The following is a 24,903-nucleotide window of genomic DNA, read 5'->3' on the forward strand; positions in this document are numbered from 1 at the left end:
ACTATGACCTATTCGACAAATGTGCTCGAATGGTCGTGTTGGTCGATCGTAATTCCTGGAAGCAACGTTTCGGATACGAGTAGCGGTCTGTCGATCGGGCAATATAATCAGACCTCGCGCTAACGAGAATGATTTTACGCAACGTTCCTTTCGGCATCTTTCCTACGAGTTACTGCGCACGTATAGCTTCAAACACATCTGACGCACGGCGTGCGGCGCTCTTTCCGTAATGGGTCCCACCTCGCGGCCCCACCGCAGGCTGCAAAAAAGAAACATGCGGCTACTCTCCTTTTGTTTCACACGCGCGTCTCGTCTGCCGCTGACCCCGTTCTCGTCAGCAAACTATCTTGCCGGCGAACGTTCACGCCTTTTGAATGTAGGCACAAAGAAGAATCTGAATCGAGTTTCAATTTATTGATTGTGGGTCATTGAGAAAGTTTTAGAGAGATGACTGTGATAAATCGTGCTAAAGATGACGCGGTATCAGAGTACGAATGAGGACAGCAGCAACATCAATCGTTCGTATAAAGATGACAGAAAATTATTGCTGGTATCTTACAACTTTCTCTTTAGTTGTGAGGATAATACCACGGGCAATACAATTACTTCAGCGTAATGTATGTTGAATCTCACATTTGGAACCTACTGTCTGTTTTAGGTCTTCACTGACGAGCTTTGAGTGACTTTACATCGCAAATAGAAGACCGAATATCCGTAGAAGGCTGTTCAGTCTCTATCAATGTACCACGCTAATTATTACTGTTTATGTTTAAAGTTGTGGATTCAGCATGGACAACAAATAGTTAGAACTCACCAACAAGGGACAATAGAAGGAACTCCCGACGTATTTCCGAAGATCGAAACGAAACATCCATACGCCGGTGACTTTATCACTAGGAGCAGATGACAACGCTCCTCGTACGTAATCTATGCAGCAATTTCTTCATATACACACGTTGTCATTCACACATGAATTTTCCGTATAGGGTAAGGTGCCCTGTTTTGGGATGGAGGCCTAATTCCACGTAGGTGAATATTTGCTCCATGGGCAGTGCTGCCGATGCGAAAACCAGCTGAAATCATTGTGCTTCCACCATTTTAGTGTCCTGCTAAGTGCCAAGCGCATCAATGGTGTTTCGTACTAGCAGTTGACTTTTTTGTTAATATCTTACATTTTAATGTAATATTCTGTCCACAAAACTAAGCGTCGCAGCTGCACGGTAAGTAGTTTGATGAAGCTTCCTGGCAGATTAAAACAGTGTGCCGGACCGAGACTCGAACTCGGGACCTCTGCCTTTCGCGGGCAAATGCTCTACCGACTTTTTTTGTTTTTTTGTTTTTTTTTTAATTTTTTAAAGCCTAATGCTCTACTGACTTTTTTTCTTTTTTTTACGGGCAAGTGCTCTACCAACTTTTTTTTTAAGTTGCAGGTAAGGAGAAAACAAATAAAAACCTCTTGCGTATGAAAATAAAAGACGACATTCTTCATAAAATAACACAATATCCTTTGAAAACGTAAAACATAAAAGGTAGCTATATTTCCGCAACGGCATTCTTTTTTTATTTATTTATTTTTGTTACTTGTGTAAGGGAAAAAAAACTTAGAAGAGGAGGAGAAAGGAGAAGTGAAATAAAAGAGGAATACTTTCCGCGCCATGCTCCAGTTTGGCGCGCCATGAGAACAAAATGCATTCTATCATTAACCATTAAAGGGGAACGTGGGATCGTCCAGCCTTGGCTGGCACAGTTCGTTGAGATTCCAGCTTTGAGGCGGGTTGGTGAAAATACTCTGTAAATAGTTCGCGAAAGTGGCCCGATAGTGTCGATGTCGGCGAAGGGTGATGTACTTGGATGCGCGTCCAAAAGTCCGCCGGATCGACGATGTCGTCGCGGAAGAGATAGTTGACAGCCGTGCCACTGATCCATGTGATGGCGTGCCACTTAGCCGGTGGAAAGTAGGACGAGTCGGGATATATCATCATGGTAGGAGAAACGTGATGTGGTGGTACTCGAAGGTAGAAAGCCACAATCTTCTGTGCGAGGGTCCAGACAGCTGCTGCTGGCCCACACTCAAAACGATGTAGATCTGTATCTTCGACATTGCACTTGAGGTACAGGGGTGAGTCCACCAGTTTCTGTCTTGTAGTATACTTGCCGTTGACGAGAAGGTACCACATAGAGGTGGTGTCAGTGGTGTGATATGGTTGGTGGATCGCTTTCCAAACTGTAGGCCATGATACCTGGGGGTGACGTGTTTCGTCGGGGTTGCGAGGTGGAGACTTTCGGAGAAGGCAATAGATGTCGCGGGTGGTCGTCTGCCTGGTCCTGGGGAGCTCGGTGCATATGTAGCTATTCTCCAAAAAGAAACGGCCGATATGTGACATCGGAGGTGGGATGTGTGTCAGAGACGTCGGTGGGCGTCTCGAAAAACCGACTGAGCTACCCATGCACGACACCCCCCCCCCCCCCCCCCCCGTCCTCACAGCGAGGAAGTTTCATATCAGCGCACACTCCGCTGTAGAGTGAAAATTTCATTCTAGAAACATCCCCGAGGCTGTGGCTAAGCCATGTCTCCGCAATATCCCTTCTTTCAGGAGTGCTAGTTTCTGCAATGTTCGCAAGAGAGCTTCTGTAAAGTTTGGAAGGTAGGAGACGAGGTACTGGCAGAAGTAAAGCTGTGAGGACGGGGCGTGAGTCGTGCTTGGGTAGCTCAGTCGGTAGAGCATTTGCCCGCGAAAGGCAGAGGTCCCGAGTTCGAGTCTCGGTCCGGCACACAGTTTTAATCTGCCAGGAAGTTTCATATCAGCGCACACTCCGCTGTAGACTGAAAATTTCATTCAAGTAGTTTGATATTTTATTCTTGACTTGCTTGCTAGTGTTTAGAGTTTCCAACTGCCTATGCACCAGTAAAGCCATATTGTGAAATTAACTGCTGCAAATTTGTTGGATTATAACTCATTCAAATGCATGGTAGATGGCTATTTACTGGTGAAATCTGGATATGAAAGATTAATAAAAAATCAATTGGATTGCGATTGATTTCTGCGTTACTACCCTTCCTGATAATAATATACTGTCGCTGTGCACGACGGCTCCTTATGGAATCAAAATTGGCCATAAGATTTATTTCTATGCTTCACATATCAGCTGAGCGAAGATGTAGTAGCCGACACATGACGTCATAAAGTGGAATGATGTAGGAACGACAGATGGTAATGTGCGCACACCTTTCATGAGAAACTCCACCAACTGAATAATCTCGTAAGCGATTCGGCTGCTGTGATATAAGATGGAGGTTTTAGTCTCTAGCAGACCTCAAAACCGTCAGTTTCATTAATTAATTATTAATAAAGTGTAATCTAGATTTAGTTGTAGTTAGAAGGGGAAAACCTCTCAACGATATGGAAACCAATACAATAGAAATTCCATTTTAATAGCAATTTCGAAGAATATTTGAGTAATGAATTAGAGCCAAATCATTTCGTATATCATCGCCTTAGCACTTCGTGCGAGCCCAGCGAAGCGACTCGTGTTACTCACTTCGGGTCTTTGTACAGGGACCAAACTGGGCAGTCGATCGTATTTAAGTCCGCATACAAAACAGCGGCTCTGCGAGCAAAGTAGAGAATCATTTATTGAGCTTAGGACGAGTGATTTTATTTGTGAATTTCTGCATGTTTATTACTGTATAAGGTTCACATTTGTGAAATATGTGGGCGATTAGTTACCTAAGTATGACTATTGTAGCCGTACGTTTGTTGCCACACAATTTCCGTGATCGGTTTTCTGTTTTCCTCGACGTATGTGAAATTAAAAACGGATGGCAACCAAACGAATTTCTATGTTTCTTTTTTTTTAGCGGGTTTACGTGTAGTTCCAATACAGTCTCACAGCAAGGGCAGCGGGCTCCTACTTTACGTGCAACCTCTGTCCAGGCATGTCAGAATTTCCTTGTTTTGCTTTGATGTCACAAGACACAACTAGACCCCCTACGCATCCTGTTACTCCGGTGTAACTGGAGACACTTGCATGCAATCTATAGTAATACACGGAAGGGAACAAGTGCACTCGCTCTCGTGACCGACTTACGTCATCATACTTCTTAAGTAGTGTGGTATTGTATTGTATGTTAACCGGGGACCTAGACACGACGGAGAGGCTCCGTCCCCGCCGCAGCCGCAGTGGTCCACAACCCCTCGACGACTACCGCAGTCCACTTCACCCCTCCGCCGCCCCACACCGAACCCAGGGTTATTGTGCGGTTCGGCCCGCGGTGGATCCCCCAGGGTACTTCTCACACCAGACGAGTGTAGCCCCTATGTTTGCGTGGTAGAGTAATGGTGGTGTACGCGTACGTGGAGAACTTGTTTGCGCAACAATCGCCGACATAGTGTAACTGAGGCGGAATAAGGGGAACCAGCCCGAATTCGCCGAGGCAGATGGAAAACTGCCTAAAAACTATCCACAGACTGGCCGGTTCACCGGACCTCGAGACAAATCCGCCGGGCGGATTCATGCCGGGGACCAGGCGCTCCTTCCCGCCCGGAAAGCCGGCCAACCGAGCGGTCTTTTTAAGTAGTACAACACAGTACGTTGTACTCGACGGCAAGTGTGCATCATAGTCAAGGGTATCGACAGAAGTGCCCGAGTGAAATGTGATAGAAATGCTATTATTCTCCGCATAAATAAATAATCTGATGGACGAGCTGTGCAGCAACCTGTATCTGTTTGTCGATGATTCTGTGTTGTACGAGAAAGTGTGTAGGAACAGCGATCCCGTATTTTTCGATTATAGCATTAGTAGAATGCTGTTTGTCACAGTCACGTCTTTGCAAAGCGATGTGAAATGGAACGAGGATGTAAGGACTGTAGTAGGGAAGGCGAATGGTCACTTTCGGTTTAGTGGAAGAATTCTGGGAAGTTGTTGTTCATCTGTAAAGGAGACCATGTATATAACACTAGTGCTATATGTTCTTTGTTCCATGGATAGTCAAAAACATTGGGAACAAGAGCCAATCACCATGATCCCACAAAGAAGCCAAAAGGTTTTGACCTACCGAGGAACCCCTGGTGCCACCTCACCAGGTTAAGGACTGGACATGGTTGTTGTAGCTACTTCAGGTACAAATGGGGCTGGATGAGTTCACCAATGTGTGAATGTAATCAAGAAGAGCAGACAATTGAACATTTAGTCCAACGGTGACCACTTCATTCATACCCTGGAATTCCCGACACCCAGCTTAATTAATTGGTTGAAAAACACGGACTTTAAGGTTTAATCTTGTCTTATATCATATGTATATTGTATAAAATCACTTGCCATGTATCACCTGTATATTGTATAAAATACGATTAAATAAATGAATCCGTTCCTGAGTACTGCTCGAGTTTAAGGGATCTCCACCAGGTCGGATTGCAGTCCGGAACCGCGCGACTGCTACGGTCGCAGGTTCGAATCCTGCCTCGGGCATGGATGTGTGTGATGTCCTTAGGTTAGTTAGGTTTAAGTAGTTCTAAGTTCTAGGGGACTGATGACCACAGCTGTTAAGTCCCATAGTGCTCAGAGCCATTTGAACCAGGTCGGATTAACGGAAGACATCAACGTAATTCAGAGGTGGACTGCTAGGTCTGTTACCGGTACGTTCTAGCAACATGTAATTATTACAGAGATGCTTCGGGAACTCAAATGGGAATCCCTACAGGGAAAGCGACATTCTTTCTGAGGAACACTGTTAAGGAAATTTAGAGAACAGGTTTTTGAAGCTGACAGCAGAATGATTCTACTGACGTCAACGTACGTTTCGTGTAATAACCACAAAGAAAAGATAAGACAAACTGGACTCGTACGGAAGTATACAGACAGTTTTTTTCGTCGCTCTACACTGAGGTGACAAGAGTCAAATGGTTCAAATGGCTCTGAGCACTATTGGACTTAACATCTGAGGTCATCAGTCCCCTAGAACTTAGAACTACTTAAACCTAACTATCGTAAGGACACCACACACATCGATGCCCGAGGCAGGATTCGAACCTGCGACCGTAGCTGTCACGCGGTTCCAGACTGAAGCGCCTAGAACCGCACGGCCACACTGGCCGGCGGCAAGAGTCATAGGTTAGCTATATGCACATGTACACATGGCTTAGTACTGCGTACGTAAGGTGTAATAGGGCAGTGCGTTGGCTGAGCTGTCATTTGTACTCAGGTGTCTCACGTGAAAAGGCTAGCGACCTGATTATGGCCGCACGACGGGTATAACGAACTATGAACGCGTAAGTTCATTTCATTTCGGAAATTGTTAGGGAATTCAGTATTTCGAGATCCACAATGTCAAGAGTGTGCCGAGAATATCAAATTTCAGGTATTATCTCTCACGACGGACAACGCAGTCGCCTACGGCCTTCCCCTAACGACCGCAAGCAGCGGCGTTTGAGTAGAGTTGCAGTGCAGTTCAGTGAAATTTGGTGTTAATAAGCTCTGGCAGCAGACGACCGAGCGAGTGCCTTTGCTAACAGCACATCGCCTGCAGTGCCTCTCCTGGGCTCGTGACTATATCGGTTGGACCCTACACGACTGGGAAACCTTGAGCTGGTCAGCTGAGTCCCGCCTTCAGTTGGTAAGAGGCTGATGGTAAGGTTCGGGTGTGGTGTGGAACTCACGAACCCGTAGACCCAAGTTGCCTACAAGGCACTTTGCATACTGGAGGTGGCTCTACTATGGTGTGGGCCGTGTTTACACTGAGTGGACTGCGTCCTCTGGTCGAACTAAACCAGTCATTTTCTGGAAATGGTTATGTCGCAGACATTCATTAATTTAATTTTGCCGAACAACAATGGGCCATGTCACCGGCTCACAAATGTTCGCACTGGGATTGAAGAACATTCTGGACAGTTCGAGCGAATCACATCTACATCTACATGTACATCCATACTTCGCAAGCCACCTGACGGTGTGTGGCAGAGGGTACTTTGAGTACCTCTATCGGTTCCCCCTTCTATTCCAGTCTCGTATTGTTCGTGGAAAGAAAGATTGTCGGTATGCCTCTGTGTGGGCTCTAATCTCTCTGATTTTATCCTCGTGGTCTCTTCTCGAGATGTACGTAGGAGGGAGCAATATACTGCTTGACTCCTCCGTGAAGGTATGTTCTCGAAACTTCAACAAAAGCCCGTACTGTGCTACTGAGCGTCTCTCTTGCAGAGTCTCCCACTGGAGTTTATCATCTCCGTAACGCTTTCGCATTTACTAAATGATCCTGTAACGAAGCGCGCTGCTCTCCGTTGGATCTTCTCTATGTCATCTATCAACCCTATCTGGTAAGGATCCCACACGGGTGAGCAGTACACAAGCAGTGGGCGAACAAGTGTACTGTAACCTACTTCCTTTGTTTTCGGATTGCATTTCCTTAGGATTCTTCCAATGAACCTAAGTCTGGCATCTGGTTTACCGACGATTAATTTTATATCGTTTGGCCATCCAGATAGTGCAATATTTATGGGACGTAATCGAGAGGTCTGTTAGTGCATAAAATTCTGCATTGTGTAAGGGGTCCGTAGGCCCTTACTGTAGGGTTGCACTCGGCACAGGTCGGCAGGGCAAACTATCGATAGTGTGTCGAGTGGCGAGAGCGAGTGGAGAGTTGAGTCAGTTGTTCCCGTGTGGCGGGCCGAGCTGGGCGGAAGCCAGCAGTTGTTGTAATTCAAGGTTCACCGACAAAGGGAGTGGCCATCGCCGCGGTTTAACCCCTTTGTGTTAGAATAATACGGGAAAGTGATAAAGTATAATTACGAGAGTGATCAGTGATATTTCTGTGCCGTTATTTTGATTTCGCGTCTACCGCGCCGGCATTATTTTGGATTTGCAGTGTTGGATTGCAGTGTTGGATTGCAGTGTTGGATTGCAGTGATTGTATCAGCGTGTGACGAATATGCATAACGAAGAAGCCTGTGCTGAGATTAGCCGTTATTAAAAGTATATGACGAAGGCAGTGGCTGTCTCCTTTTTCTTGTGTTTTTGAGACGAATATAGGTCTTGATTAGTGAAGCTGTGTTGGCGTTATTCTTGTCACCAGACATTTCATTATTACAGCATTTGAGAAGGACAAAATGGAATGTAACAACTCCGTAGCAGTCCATTCCGATTGCCAGCCCCATTAGGTACACGGTCACATTATTTAATTATTCATTTGGGCTGCTATTAGATCCCGATCGAGCGGGATATATAAAATACGGACGTGTTACAATTGGCAGCGCTATCATAGTTATGAACGGCTACAGAGGCAGCATGGCACAGTACTTGTGCAGAGGGCCTTAACGTCTTGTTGAGTACATGCCGCCTCGAGTTCCTGCACTACTCCGGGAAAAAGGAAGTTCGACATGATATTACGAAGTATCGCATGACTTCCATGAACGGGGTGAACAATACGATAGCTAATCCGCTACGAGTTACAATTTCGCAATTTCGAAACAAATAGCTCTTGTGGCCACAAAACTGCCGTTAAAATGATGAGGTTTTTTAGCGAGCTTGTAGGTCTGGCGTAGACTCACCCCACAGCCAGGAGAGGACGCGGCCGTAGACGACGCCTATCCAGAGGCCGTAGGCGGCAGTGATGTGCAGCGCGAGGAAACCGAGGGCGTTGAACCAGACGATGCGCAGCCGCGGCGTGTGCTGCAGCTGCTGCTGCTGCTGCTGCTGGTGGCCCTGCTGCTGCTCCAGAGCGGAGCGCAGCGTCGTACCCGCCGACCTCGGCGCCTGGGCGGTCAGTGGCGACGGCTTGGCGTCCAACGGCCGAGGCGGCGACCGGCGCCGCAGCGTCACGCACTGCGTTTGCGAGATGGTCACCATGGCGACCTACCAGGGCAACAAACAGATGCTGTCTTCAGATCGCACCAGCAGCAGAAGCGGCAGGAGTATGTCAGTAGAGTACATCTCTAAGGTAGACGTGACGACGCATACATCACGTGCTACTAACTGCACAAGGAAGTTTTAAAGGGAAGAATCACGCTACACTCTGAGGCAATTCGACGAAGTGGTTTGGGACTGATGAATGCCTGGAGAACGTTATATGCGTTACACGTAAAGTACAGATGATGATGATGTTTGGTTTGTGGGGCGCTCAACTGCGCGGTTATCACCGCCCGTGCAAAGTCCCAGTATTTACACAGTCCAGTCTCTCCACGTTCACGAATGATGATGAAATGATGAGGACAACACAAACACCCAGTTTCCGCACAGAGAAAATCCCCAACGAGGCCGGGAACCGAACACGGGACTCCGTCATCCAGAGGCAGCAAAAAAAAAAAAAAAAAAAAAAAAGTGGCTCTGAGCACTATGGGACTTAACATCTGAGGTCATCAGTCCCCTAGAACTTAGAACTACTTAAACCTAACTTACCTAAGGACATCACACACATCCATGTCCGAGGCAGGATTCGAACCTGCGACCGTACCGTTGCGGTCGCGTGGGTCCAGACTGAAGCGCCTAGAACCGCTCGGCCACACCGGTCGGCCCAGAGGCAGCAACGCTAGCCATTAGACCACGAGCTGCGGACATTGAAGTACAGAGGGGACGGTGTTTTGGTACAGATATATTTTTCGAGACTACGGTGTGATCGCTCACTTCAGGAAACGGTAAATGTGGGACATAAACACATTTTACGGCGCTGTATACTGTCTACAGTAGAGGAACAGTTCAGAGACGATGATTGTATCAGCATGACAATGCAGCCTCTCATAAATCAATATGCGTGAGGCAATGGTTTTGTGGACAATAACGTTCCTGAAGTAAACTAAACCATGCAGAGTTCTGAGGTAAACCCAATGGAGCACCTTTGGGGTGAACAAGAACTCGACTTCGCTTCATACCTCAGCATCCAATATCTTTACCTTCCTTGGTTTCTATTCTTGAGGAGGAACAGGCTGCCATACCACCAAGGACATTCAGATATCTTACTGAAAGTATGCCCACCATCATGAAGATGATGGATGATCGTCATACAGCTGAGGTATGTGAAATAGGCGAATAACCTCGGCGAACTTTGACGATAGCTGCTGAACATGACGATGCTGTCTCACCTCATAACACAGCCACTGGGGGACAAGGAAGGAGCCTCCCAGAAGATTGTACATGTACAGTCGGGCGTCTCCTGAGCAACGGTAAATACCGGCAGATCCTTCCACACGCTGAGCTACGTCTATAACGACGTGTATTCGGAATCTAAAATGAAGGAAAGGCTCTTTTTAGAGCCATGTTTCACAGTCATATCTCTCAGCATTGAGGGTATATCAAGTGAAAAAGAACTTATAAACAACACATGTAAACTTCTTTCCTTCAACGTCCTGTGCCTCCAGGAGATACATACAGGGCCATCACAAGGCCGTCCAAATATTCCTGGGATGACCCTTGGAGAAGGAGTGCCCCCACGATCAATATGGAAGTGCTCTACTTATTCGGCCTGGAATCAAAGTATCCAACATACAAGTTAACACGGTTAACAACACGGAAATCATTTCTGTTATTATCGGAAGCATTACGGTGTCATCAATATCTCAACCACCAGGGGAAAGGTTTGCTTTCAGCGACATGTCTGTCACCCATAGCTAATTATGGGAGACTTCAACAGTCACAGTAGAGTTTGGGGGTACCAAGACACAAATTAAGACGGTGAATTACTGGAAAGCTGGGCAGAAGCACACGAGCTGAATCTCATCCATCATCACTAAGGGCCTGCGTCATTCAACAGTGCAAGATGGAAGAGAGGGCATAACCCAAACTTCATATTTGTTTCCAAACCCTTGTCTGGGTCATGCAATACATTCTTTCTGGACCCTATCCCAAAGACCCAACACAGACCAATCATGTTAAAGTTTAGACCAGTAATAGTGCCACAAAAAGTACCCATTAAAAGACGTTTTAATTCAAAAGGTCTAACTGGAAAAAATTTTCGGACACTTTAGATATGGAAATCGTAAATTTGTCATCAAACACTGAAAAATATCGAAAGTTCGTCCAAGGTGTTAAAAGATCAGCAAGACTCAGCATACCCAGAAGCTGCATAACACTCTTCATTACTGGAATTTCCAATGACATGAAACAAATAAATAACGAATACCTGGAGCAGTGCAGCCAGGACCCTTGCACTGAAGAAACCATAAAACTTGGGGATCAGCTGATTGAAACTAGAAGCAAAGACCGGCAAGAGTCCTGGAAGCATACGTTGGACAGTCTTGATATGAAGCATAGTAACAGAATAGCTTGGAACCTCATTAAACGATTGTCCAGCAACCCGGCAGCTCCTAAGGATCAGGTTTCCTTGACAGCTAATCAAATCGCACATCAGCTCCTTTTGAATGGTAAACCAACCAGGAACAACAAGATTGCCACCTCACATAAGAGGCCACAAGTGACTGAAATACCACCTGAGCCATATTTAACTTCAACAGAATTGGAAGATGCTATTAGTTCCTTGAAACCCAGGATGACCTCGGGTCCCGATGACGTCATTAATGAATTTACACAGAATATACGGCCCATAGCTAAGGAATGGCTCTTACAACTCTGTAATTTCTGTTGGTCTAACAAGACTGTACCTAAGCTATGGTAGAAGGCCAAGGTAGTAGCTATCCCAAAGCCAGATAAATCAAGAGATGATGCCAAGAACTATCGTCCAATACCGCTGCTGTCTTGCGCTTTCAAACTATATGAACGTCTTATCCTGAATAAAATAGGACCACAACTACAAAGCCAGATCATTCTACAACAAGCAGAATTCAGACCCGGTAAGTTTTGCACTGGCCAGGTCCTCTGCCTAACACAATACAGAGAGGACGGCTTTGAGAAAATAACTGGTGTGGTGTTTTTCGACTTATCAGCTGCATACGACACGATAAACCACAAAATCCTCCTGGTAAAAATTTCCATAATGACGGGAAACTACCATCCTATTGAAGTTGTGAGATCACTGATATCCAACAGAAGATACAATGTGAAATTTCAAGAGCAAAGAAGTCGTTGGAGGAACCAGAAGAATGGGCTCCACAATGTAGTGTTTTGTATCCTTTACTTTTCAGTCTGTATACAAATGATCAACCAGTTGGATCAACGACAAGAAGTTTTATCTATGCTGATGATGTAGCCATTGCCTGCCAATCCAGATCAATCAAACAGATGTAGAGAAATCCAACAGATGCCTTAGAAATATTCACTGAATATTACAACGGGATCCAGCTCTCACCGAATCCAGCAAAGACCCAGACTTGTTTATTTCACCTGAACAATGAGGAAGCAGTCAGGGAATTACAATTGGAATGGAACTCAGTTAAACTTAAACACTGCCAAAACCCAGTTTGTCTTGGAGTCACGTTAGACCGAACACTGTCTTACAAGAAACATGTAGAAAAAACTAGAGCGAAAGTCACATACGGAACGGTATAATCAGCAAACTTACCAACAGACACTGGGGAGCAAATCCTGAAATTCTTCATGCATCATCCCTGGCATCGTGCTTTGCTCCAGCTGAATATGCGTGCCCCGTATGGAGAAGATCGGCACGTGCCCAGAAGCTGAATGCAGCACTGAATGACTCATGTCGATTAAGTACGGGATGCCTGAAGCCTACAAACCGTGATCTCCTTTATATGTGTTCTGGAATAACCCCCTCACTGATCAGACGGCAAACGTTGGCAACGTCCGAATGAAGCAGACAGTGCGAAGATAGAAGGAATCCCCTGTACGCACATCAGCCAGCGGTGGCAAGACTTAAATCTAGGAAAGATTTCATAAAAGCTGAACGTCCACTAAACGAAAGTCAATCTACAACCAGAGAATCAACGTGGAAACAGAAATTGGATAAAGGCAGCCTGAAAAGTTGGTACATTAAAGAAAAAGTTCCTGTTGGATGACAATTGGATTGGAGAATTTAGAAGAGCCTAAATAGACTTAGGTGTAAAATGGGAAGATCAAGTGGGGATACGCCGAAGAAGAGCCCTGCCAATGTGGAGGAAAACAAACGATGACACACTTGTTGACCTGTCCATCCTTGCTGGCCCCATGAACTTTCCAAGAGCGTGGTTGGCCAACGACGCTTTAGTGAAGCGTTCCGGACACTGGAGAGATATGAGCCTTACTGTAGACAGTAATGACGACTTATGATATGTGAGGATCATGGATGTATGTATGAATGTATAACTATTATTTACTTGTATTTGTAACCTAGTATATATAGCCTATTAATTAATTACAGATGTAACTCAGACACGATTAAATAAATAAACAGCCACCTGAGTGCCTCTTGACAGCCACACTTATCCACCACCAGGTGGATGCCACACACTTGCACCCCCTTGCATAACGGCTGCAGATTTGCAGTATCCATATGCACGGTGCGGTACACCTAGGGAAAAAAGTGCTTGCAGAATAACGCGGCCATTAGATGTGCAAATGGCAGGTTAAGTGTGGGTAGAGCGGTAGTGGTGGGGGTTGTGCGTAGGCTGTCAGCTCACTGTGAGTGCTGGAGCGCAAGTGCCGTTCTAAACTGAAGCCTACACGTATATTTTTCGTAAGGATTAAGTGGAGCCTCTCTAGGACCACACTTGCATAGTGACCATCCAAAAACATCTACTGTCACCTCTGCTTTGCTTACTACCTAAAAAGAATACTGCTGAAAATGCCATAAAAGCAGTGACTTATTTTTCCCTAATATGTTTACCATTTGTAACTTTCAAAGAAGAGCCGAATGGTGATTTTTGAATAAAACCTGTATTGCTATTATCGCCTTCTTAAAATTTGCTTCTTTTGCCAAAACACAGCGGAATTTACACAATATCACCTCGCTAACGTATTGTGCAGACGCAAATGTTGTAGAATTCTGAAACTGTCGTTTATTAAGTTCACTAAACGAGGAACTTTGGACAATTAAGGTCAATAGCTTACGACAAACCGCATCCTTGGTACAAAAATAACCGTTTAATGCCTTCACTTACGTCGTTCCAAAACTCACAGCATTTCTCGTGCCACCAGCTATCGATGTCCTTTAAAAATTACATTCTTTCGTCGAGAAACATCGGTAGTTTGTGGAATAACATGGTACATAATGAAGTTTCACATAATAACCATACGGTAAAACACTCCCCGCTTTGTGCGCTATCATTTATCAAAATCTCGTTTAGATATCTCAAACAGTTAACAAGACACGAGAAATCGTGTGGATATTTCATTCTAGTTTTATCGCTGATCCCTGCGATCACAAATGAGTCCGCTACATAAGATCAGTTTTCCTGAGACTGGTGACATATAGAGGCCTTTACCCAAGTCTAAAGAAAAATGCAATATATTAACAAAATTTTATATCCGGCGACATATTTTGTAATATGCACCAAACGCAAAATTATAGCGACCCCTATTTTTCATCGTAAATATCCAGTGTTATGGAGAGTCTTACTTAGATGCAAATATCACAATAACTATGACCATTAACGAAATGAAGGGCCTGTAATCATGAAGCTGACACATAAAGCTATAAATAGTGCAAAAACGATTTTTTACCGAATAGTTTCTTTAAAATCGTTTGAGCAAGACTGCAGGGCGTGCTCTTCGATTCTGTCAGCGCAACGCATTGCTACGCGGCTGAAAGCGAGCAGACAATATCTGTCTCCCTTTCCAAACAGACGAATGAACTTTCCCATCGCTTCAGACGAAAATTAGTCACTGCATATAGGCCACCGTATCCTGCTTGGACTCTACAACACCTCATGCATCCCACCTCTTTCCGAACAGTGCCATTAGCATTGTCGAGACTAGAGGGTCATTTTAGTTCATTTATTTGACTTATTCATGAGATGAGTGAACAACAGCACAACGCACAACGTCGGGGCAGGATTAACCAAAAAGAAGGTGATGAAAGAACTAGTTCCTCTGTGTTTGTGTTTTAAGACCATATTTAGAATCCTCGTTTCTTTCATTCGTTCGAGACATTTCTTCCACTGTTGTTGGTGTTCTCGTATTTTGTCTTTTACTATAAAAATATTTAGTCCTTTCTTATGTTTTCATCAGAAATCCTGTCCAGCGTAGTGGAACCTTTGACTGCTCATAAAAATTTCATTTCAGAAACCGCCTGAACTTAGCTATAATCTTTTCTCTTCATATCCCAGGTTTCCCTTCCATACAGTAAAACAGATACAGCCATCAAATTATAGAATTTCATTTTCGCGATTCTTCATATATTTTTTACTGATCTTATTTCAGCGCTACACACACTCTGATATCTCTTTAACGTAACATTCACATTCTTATCTTTGTTAAAGATGACATATCCCCCTAGGTAAGTGTTGAACTTGTTCCAAAATATCGTCAGTTACAATTGTGTATTGTACTATTTCCCATGGAATGCCGTTGCCTCAGTTTTATGAAGTCCTGTCTTAAAATTATAATCCTTTCTAATAAGGTTTAAAAGATGAATTTCTTTTTGCAGTTTGTCTTCTGAATTTGTCATTAAGACAATATTATCAACATATAATAGTATCTCAATATACAGGGTGGCGCACGGTAAGTCACCCGATTGAATTTTGATCCTACAGGCATACTATTGGGGCAATAGCTTTCAAATTTTGCGCTTAACTTCGCGGAGTTCATGGAAATTACGCCAGATGTCGTTGCGAGTTCATCGCTCCCGTTGTGCGTCCGCCATTTCAGTTTGCCGCGCTGGCGGACAAAGGACGGGTGACCGTCGAACAAAAGACGAAGATTGTGTTACTGTTCGCGGCGACGAACAGCGTTACATTGACACATTTCGGCACACGGTCGGCTCCCAGCCCACAAACAATACGCAGATTACATCAAAAATTTGAAGGTACTGTATCTGTTTTGGAGTGTCAGCGGCCACAAGCACGTACCGTACGTATGCCACAAAACATTGTAGCAGTTAAAGTGGCTTTGACTCGTAGTCCGAGTAAATCAACAAGAAGAGCCAGTGCCTAGTTGGGTATTTCACGCCGATCTGTACAAAGAATTGTTCAACCCGACCTTCGATTGTATCCATAGAAGATGAACGTGGCTTATTAGCTTACTGCGAGAGATAAGGAGCGGAGAGTGCAATTTGCAAGGTGGGCAATCGAGCAAGACCAAGAGGCAGTGTTACGCAACACACGGTTTTCTGACGAAGCTTATTTTTGCGTCAACGTTGTTGTGAAGAAACAGAACGTTCGATGCTGGGCACTCGAACCTCCGCGAATAAGCCGCACGGAAGACACCAATGGGGAGAAAGTATGCATGTGGGTCGTGATGTCAAGCCACGGAATCATCGGTCCGTTCTTCTTCGATGCTAAAGTAACCGGTGAACACTATTTTACACACGCTCCGAAACAAGTTCTTTCCTCAACTCACGGCCTTGTGTCTTCCACTGCAGACACAGTGGTTCATGCAGGATGGAGCATGCCCCCATACTGCCAACGTTGTGTTTGATTTCCTATACGAAAGACTTGGCCTTAGCATATTGTCAAACAGATTTCCAGAACGTTATGCAGGAGGAGGAATGTGGCCACCCCACAGCCCGGACATTAACCTGTGTGACTTCTTCCTTTGGGGGGTTCCATAAAGAGAATGTTTACCACAGAAAACCCGAAAATGCAGTGCAACTACATAGAAATATAATATTGGCTATTCTATGAACCAACATTCAGAACTGCAGAACTAACATACTGAAACAGTACTCTACATAATGAGATTTTCAGCGGAGTGTGCGCTGATATGAGACTTTCTGGCAGATTAAAACTGTATGCCAGACCGAGTCTCGGTCTAGCACACAGTTTTAATCTGCCAGGAAGTTTCAGTATGCTACATACCTCCTTTCTCTAGCTAATCTGTAATTAAACAGGCAGCTTCCATTAGTAAATTCTCTTTGAGCATCTGATCTCATTATGTGTTTTGTGAGAGCAAAAGCTTATTTGTCGGCAAAATAACAAGAAAATTTGCAGTCTTCTTGCGGCAAAGACGCAGGATTCAGCAATTGGAGCTCACCTCTAGCCAGCACTTTATCTAAAGAAGTTTATCAGCATGGGAAATAGGAAGCACTAGTAGTACAGATATGTGCTGTATTTAATTTAAAAACACGACATGTTTTTGAAAGAGATGATTCCATTTTTATAGCATAGAATGATATTTAAAAAAAAATTGGACAATGAGGTTGTGTCTTTTCAAAATATGTTGTGTTTTTAAATTAAATAGAGCACATACCTGGACAACTAGTGCGCCATGTTTTCCAAACAGATAACCTAATACAGATGTGTCCGCAGCTCGTGGTCTCGCGGTAGCTTTTCTCGCTTCCCGAGCACAGGGCCCCGGGTTCGATTCCCAGCGGGGTCAGGGATTTTCACCTGCCTTGAGATGACTGGGTGTTGTTGTGTCGTCTTCATGATCATTATTCATTCCCATTACGGTCGGAGAAAGGCAACGGCAAATCACCTCCACTAGGACCTTGCCTAGTACGGCGCTGCACGTCTCCCGCACCGTTCCCCTACGCTCTGCCAAGGAGTACGGGACTTCATTATCATCAACACAGATGTACTATTGCTTCACAACGGATATCCTTTAGTACTCAACCATCACTGTTGCATTTATACTCGCCAGCAAAATAGCAATGTACCCAACAACATACAGGGCTATTACAAATGATTGAAGCGGTTTCATAAATTCACTGTAGCTCCATTCATTGACATATGGTCACGACACACTACAGATACGTAGAAAAACTCATAAAGTTTTGTTCGGCTGAAGCCGCACTTCAGGTTTCTGCCGTCAGAGCGCTCGAGAGCGCAGTGAGACAAAATGGCGACAGGAGCCGAGGAAGCGTATGTCGTGCTTGAAATGCACTCACATCAGTCAGTCATAACAGTGCAACGACACTCCATTCGGCGATAGTATGCGCAGTTTAAAGCTTCTGGATGCCTCTGTAAGGGGAAATCAACGGGTCGGCCTGCAGTGAGCGAAGAAACGGTTGAACGCGTGCGGGCAAGTTTCACGCGTAGCCCGCGGAAAATTGGCTCATGCAACAACTGGAGACCGACAGCGCCGACTTCATCTTTCAACAGGATGGTGCTCCACCGCACTTCCATCATGATGTTCGGCATTTCTTAAACAGGAGATTGGAAAACCGATGGATCGGTCGTGGTGGAGATCATGATCAGCAATTCATGTCATGGCCTCCACGCTCTCCCGACTTAACCCCATGCGATTTCTTTCTGTGGGGTTACGTGAAAGATTCAGTGTTTAAACCTCCTCTACCAAGAAACGTGCCAGAACTGCGAGCTCGCATCAACGATGCTTTCGAACTCATTGATGGGGACATGCTGCGCTGAGTGTGAGAGGAACTTGATTATCGGCTTGATGTCTGCCGAATCACTAAAGGGGCACATATCGAACATTTTTGAATGCCTAAAAAAACTTTTTGAGTTTTTGTATGTGTGTGCAAAGCATTGTGAAAATATCTCAAATAATAAAGTTATTGTAGAGCTGTGAAATCGCTTCAATCATTTGTAGTAACCCTGTATGTTAGGCATGTGCTGATTAATGTTAAATAAGTTGACTAAATCCAGGAGAGCTTCATCATCTGACAAAGATGTGGTTCCACGTTACTAACTACTCTCACTTCTAATACTGTCGAGTCATACTCATGACACGCTAGTGCCACGTATCCCACATGCTATGAGCCACATAGCTCAGTTGTCGCGTCACCTGTGTTAGCCGCTTGGAAAGGCCTTGCACCGTTTGCAACGCACTCGACGAGTGACTGTTGCCCGTTGGCACGTGAGTTGACAGCCGGCCGCGTGATTCTGCACGCGCGTGCATAGCAGGTGATGGAGGTCGAGTGCTGCTCACGTGGTTTTACCACGCAGATGCAGGGCTCTAATGATCATACCCCATCTTAATGTCCAATAACACACGCAGGTGACAAAAGTCGTGGGATACGTCCTAATTTCGTGTCGGACCTCCTTTTGCCTAATACAATGAAGCACGTTGACGTGGCATGGACTCAAGAAGACATTGGAAGTTCCCTGTAGAAATATTGAGCCATGCTGTCTCTATAGCCGTCCATAATAGTGAAAATGTTGCAAGTGTAGGATTTTCATGTGAGCTCACCACTCGATTTAATCCCGTAAATGTTGGATGGGATTCATCTCGAGCGATCATGATCGCCATATCATTCGCTCGTCCAGAATGTTCTTCAAAATGACTGCAAACACCTGTGGCCCAGTGACATCTCTGGGAACATGAAATCGATGACTGGCCGTAAATGAACTGGATGAACATAACCATTCCAGTCAATGATGGGTTCAGCTGGACCAAACAATCCAGTCCATTCCATGTAAACAGAGCCCGCACTATTATGGAGCCATCAACAACTTGCTCAGTGCCTTGACATCTTGGTCCGTGGCTCCATGGGATGAGACCACATTTGAACCCAACCATCAGCTCTTACCAACTGAGATCGCCCGCGGGATTAGCCGAGCGGTCTTGGCGCTGTTTCATGGACTGTGCGGCTGGTCCCGGCGGAGGTTCGAGTCCTCCCTCGGGCATGGGTGTGTGTGTTTGTCCTTAGGATAATTTAGGTTAAGTAGTGTGTAAGCTTAGGGACTGATGACCTTAGCAGTTAAGGCCCATAAGATTTCACACACATTTTTGAACAACTGAGATCGGGATTCGTCTTACCAGGTACACGTTTCCCAGTAGTTTAGGGTCCAACCGATATGGTCAAGAGCCCAGGGAGGGGGGGGGGGGGGGGGCATTGCAGGTGATGCGCTGTTAGCAAAAGCACACGGTATGGTCGTATGCTGCCATAGTCCATTAACGCCAAATTTGCCGCACTGTCCTAACGAATACGTTTGCCGTAAGTCCCACGTTGATTTCTGTCGTTATTTGACACATTGTTGCTTGTCTGTTAGCACTGAGAACTTTACACAAACGCCTCTGCTCTCGGTCGTGAAGTGAAGGCCTTCAGCCACTGCGTTGAAATTTGGCATTTTCGTCACGCTCTATAGACACTGGATCTCACAATACTCAGTTCCCTAACGATCTCCGAAATGTTATGTCCCATGTGTTTAGCTCCAACCATCATTCTGCGTTCAAAGTTAATTTTCATCGTGTGGCCATAACCACGTCGGAAATCTTTTCACGTGAATCACCTGAGTGCAAATGACAGATCCACCAATGCACAGCCCTTTTACGCCTCATATGCGCGATACTACCGCCATCTGATACACACCTATCGCTAGCCCTGACTTTTGTTAACTCAGTGTATGTACACTATTGACCAATAAAATTGCTACACCACGAAGATGACGTGCTACAGACGCGAAATATAACCGACAGGAGGAAGATGCTGTGATATGCAAATGATTAGCTTTTCAGCGCATTCACACAAGGTTGGCGACGGTGGCGACACCTACAACGTGCTGACATGGGAAAAGTTTCCAACCGATTTCTCATACACAAACAGCAGTTGACCGGCGTTGCCTGGTGAAACGTTGTTGTGATGCCTCGTGTAAGGAGGAGAAATGCGTACCATCACGTTCCCGACTTTGATAAAGGTCGGATTGTAGCCTATAGCGATTGCGGTTTATCGTATCGCGACATTGCTGCTCGCGTTGGTCGAGATCCAATGACTGTTAGCAGAATATGGAATCGGTGGGTTCAGGAGGGTAATATGGAACGCCGTGCTGGATCCCACCGGCCTCGTATCACTAGCAGTCGAGATGACAGGAATCTTATCCGCATGGCTGTAAAGGATCGTGCAGCCACGTCTCGATCCGTGAGTCAACAGATGGGGACGTTTGCAGGACAACAACCATCTGCACGAACAGTTCGACGACGTTTGCAGCAGCATGGACTATCAGCTCGTAGACCACGGCTGCGGTTACCCTTGACGCTGCATCAAAGACAGGAGCGCCTGCGATCGTGTACTCAACGACGAACCTAGGTGCACGAATGGCAAAACGTCATTTTTTCGGATGAATCCGGGTTCTGATAACAGCATATGATGGTCGAATCCCTGTTTGGCGACATCGTGGTGAACGCACATTGGAAGCGTGTATTCGTCATCGCCATACTGGCTTATCACCCTGCGTGATGGTAATCGGGTTATACGTCCTGGCCACCTCTTGTTGGCATTGACGGCACTTTGAACAGTGGACGTTACATTTCAGATGTGTTACGACCCGTGGCTCTACCCTTCATTCGATCCCTGCTAAACCCTACATTTCAGCAGGATAATGCACGAGCGCATGTTGCAGGTCCTGTACGGGCATTTCTGGATACAGAAAATGTTCGACTGCTGCCCTGGCCAGCACATTCTCCAGATCTCTTACTAACTGAAACGTCTGGTCAACGGTGGCCGAGCAAATGGCTCGTCACAATACGCCAGTCACTACTCTTGATGAACTGTGGTATCGTATTGAAGCTGCATGGGCAGCTGTACCTGTACACGCCATCCAAGCTCTCTTTGACTGAATGCCCAGGCGTATCAAGGCCGTTATTTCGGCCGGAGGTGGTTGTTCAGGTTACTGATTTCTCAGGATCTATGCACCCAAATTACGGTAAAATGCAATCACATGTCAGTTCTAGTAAAATATACACTCCTGGAAATGGAAAAAAGAACACATTGACACCGGTGTGTCAGACCCACCATACTTGCTCCGGACACTGCGAGAGGGCTGTACAAGCAATGATCACACGCACGGCACAGCGGACACACCAGGAACCGCGGTGTTGGCCGTCGAATGACGCTAGCTGCGCAGCATTTGTGCACCGCCGCCGTCAGTGTCAGCCAGTTTGCCGTGGCATACGGAGCTCCATCGCAGTCTTTAACACTGGTAGCATGCCGCGACAGCGTGGACGTGAACCGTATGTGCAGTTGACGGACTTTGAGCGAGGGCGTATAGTGGGCATGCGGGGGGCCGGGTGGACGTACCGCCGAATTGCTCAACACGTGGGGCCTGAGGTCTCCACAGTACATCGATGTTGTCGCCAGTGGTCGGCGGAAGGTGCACGTGCCCGTCGACCTGGGACCGGACCGCAGCGACGCACGGATGCACGCCAAGACCGTAGGATCCTACGCAGTGCCGTAGGGGACCGCACCGCCACTTCCCAGCAAATTAGGGACACTGTTGCTCCTGGGGTATCGGCGAGGACCATTCGCAACCGTCTCCATGAAGCTGGGCTACGGTCCCGCACACCGTTAGGCCGTCTTCCGCTCATGCCCCAACATCGTGCAGCCCGCCTCCAGTGGTGTCGCGACAGGCGTGAATGGAGGGACGAATGGAGACGTGTCGTCTTCAGCGATGAGAGTCGCTTCTGCCTTGGTGCCAATGATGGTCGTATGCGTGTTTGGCGCCGTGCAGGTGAGCGCCACAATCAGGACTGCATACGACCGAGGCACACAGGGCCAACACCCGGCATCATGGTGTGGGGAGCGATCTCCTACACTGGCCGCACACCACTGGTGATCGTCGAGGGGACACTGAATAGTGCACGGTACATCCAAACCGTCATCGAACCCATCGTTCTACCATTCCTAGACCGGCAAGGGAACTTGCTGTTCCAACAGGACAATGCACGTCCGCATGTATCCCGTGCCACCCAACGTGCTCTAGAAGGTGTAAGTCAACTACCCTGGCCAGCAAGATCTCCGGATCTGTCCCCCATTGAGCATGTTTGGGACTGGATGAAGCGTCGTCTCACGCGGTCTGCACGTCCAGCACGAATGCTGGTCCACCTGAGGCGCCAGGTGGAAGTGGCATGGCAAGCCGTTCCACAGGACTACATCCAGCATCTCTACGATCGTCTCCATGGGAGAATAGCAGCCTGCATTGCTGCGATAGGTGGATATACACTGTACTAGTGCCGACATTGTGCATGCTCTGTTGCCTGTGTCTATGTGCCTGTGGTTCTGTCAGTGTGATCATGTGATGTATCTGACCCCAGGAAAGTGTCAATAAAGTTTCCCCTTCCTGGGACAATGAATTCACGGTGTTCTTATTTCAATTTCCATGAGTGTATTTGTCCAATGAATACCCGTTCATCATCTGCATTTCTTCTTGGTGTGGCAATTTTAATGTCCGGTAGTGTATATGTTGATTAGTGTACGTGTAGAGAATAGTTAATACTGAATCTGAAAGTGTCGGGACTCGAAGTCAAGGTGCGTGTGCGGGGGCATTGCGTTTTACGAGTGCCCCACCTCCGCCAGACGACGGGAAGTGTGCCGGCAGCGCCTGCTGCAGACAAAGGAGGCTGTGCGCTTTCGACCCGCAGCCCGAGGCGCCCCTGCGCTAACAGGATCGCGGCCGCGTCGAGCTGCAAGTGTGTCGGCGTGCCCCACCCCACTCGGCTGCGCCGGGCGCATTGTGTCTTCGGGAGAGTGACTGCGGCCCTGGCCGTGCGCTCACCGCTGACCCCAGCGCGAAAGTTCCGCGCCCAGTTAACGGCCGCCCATCCGTGCAGCGGAGGTACATGGTTGAGGCCTGGATAATGGAGAAAACGGAGAGAGGGGGAGAGAAAGAGAGACAGATAGGGGCTGCGTTTCATTCTGCGAATTATTCACGAGCGCTGCTTGCGCAGGGTGGTGCAAGAAATACCGGCCCCGACTACGGCCTGTTATGCACGAATTGTTGCTTGCCACGAGCGGGTACAATAACATGTAGGTAAACATCCAATAATTAGATAATAAAGAAATAACATTGATTGGCGACTCCATGGAGTGCTGTGTGTAAAACGACCATATATGTTACATTGAAAGGAAGGTCAGCGTTGGACGTAATTGTGACCGTTATTGTGATCGCTTCTCAGTTTTGGTTACTGATGACTTGATACCAGTGTCTCACTTCAATTTGTACACCACAGCACTGAAGATGATCACTATGTGATTTAAAATCTATTTTGCTATCGATAAACATCAATATTGCGGCCAACGCTGACCTTCCTTTTAATTAAAGAAATAACAAATAAGCTAATGGAAAGGTCTTTATGTATGGATTTGATCTTGTCTGTTACATTACATTGCATTACGTGCTGCACTTCTGCGCGCAACTTCAAGTGTTAATCTACACTTTAGGCAGGTCTGCCGCATCTACTTCTACATGCAATTCAGAATTAGCTGCCTGGCAGAGGGTTCATCGAACCATCTTCATGCTATTTCTCTACCTTTCTACTCTCGAGCAGCAAGCGGGACAAACAAACCCTTCATTCTTTCCTTGCGAGCTCTTTCTCTTATTTTTCTTTTTTATAATGATCATTTCTCACTATGTCTGTGGGCGGCAACAAAATATTTTTCACACTCCGAAGATAAAGTTGGTGATTGAAATTTCAGGAGAAGATCCTGCCGCAAAGAAAAACGCTTTTGTTTTAATGAATGCCACCCTAATTCGTGTACCATATCCGTAGCAGTGTTTCTCTTACTTCTCGGTAGTACAAAACGAGCTGCCCTTCTTTTAAAATTTTCGATGTCGCCCGTCAATCCTACCTGATGCAGATCCCAAATCGGACAACAATACTCCAGAAGAGGGCGAACAAACGTACTGTAACCAGTCTCTTTAGCAGACCTGTTGCATTTTTTGTTTTGCCGATATGTCGCCGTCTTTGGTTTCCTTTCCGCACAATATTATATATATGGTCGTTCTATTCGTAATGGAAATCCCCAAACATTTAGTTGATCTTCCAGCTTTTAGATTTGTGTGATTTACCGTGAAACCGAAATTTAGTGAATTCATTTTAGTTCCTATGTGAATGACTTCACACTTCTCGTTATTTACACACAATTGCCACTTTTTTCACGTGAAGATATCTTGTGTAATCATTTTGCAGTTCATTACGACCATGTCGAGCGGTTCTAGGCGCTACAGTCTGGAACCACGCGACCGCTACGGTCG

The 24,903-nt window shown here is 46.1% G+C and overlaps 1 protein-coding gene across 1 annotated transcript in view; it reads right to left on the reverse strand.

Moving 5' to 3' along the window:
- The window catches only part of LOC126188741 (acyl-CoA Delta-9 desaturase-like), a 153,611-nt gene that overhangs the window by 93,414 nt on the left and 35,294 nt on the right, over positions 1-24,903 (reverse strand). Inside the window, exon 2 of the mRNA XM_049930349.1 lies at positions 8,542-8,845. Coding sequence (XP_049786306.1) covers positions 8,542-8,839 — 298 coding nt within the window. The 5' untranslated portion in view covers positions 8,840-8,845. The remainder of the gene's footprint in view (positions 1-8,541; positions 8,846-24,903) is intronic.

Source organism: Schistocerca cancellata, chromosome 5 (genome assembly GCF_023864275.1).
Source record: "Schistocerca cancellata isolate TAMUIC-IGC-003103 chromosome 5, iqSchCanc2.1, whole genome shotgun sequence".
NCBI classification, from domain to species: Eukaryota; Metazoa; Arthropoda; class Insecta; order Orthoptera; family Acrididae; genus Schistocerca; species Schistocerca cancellata.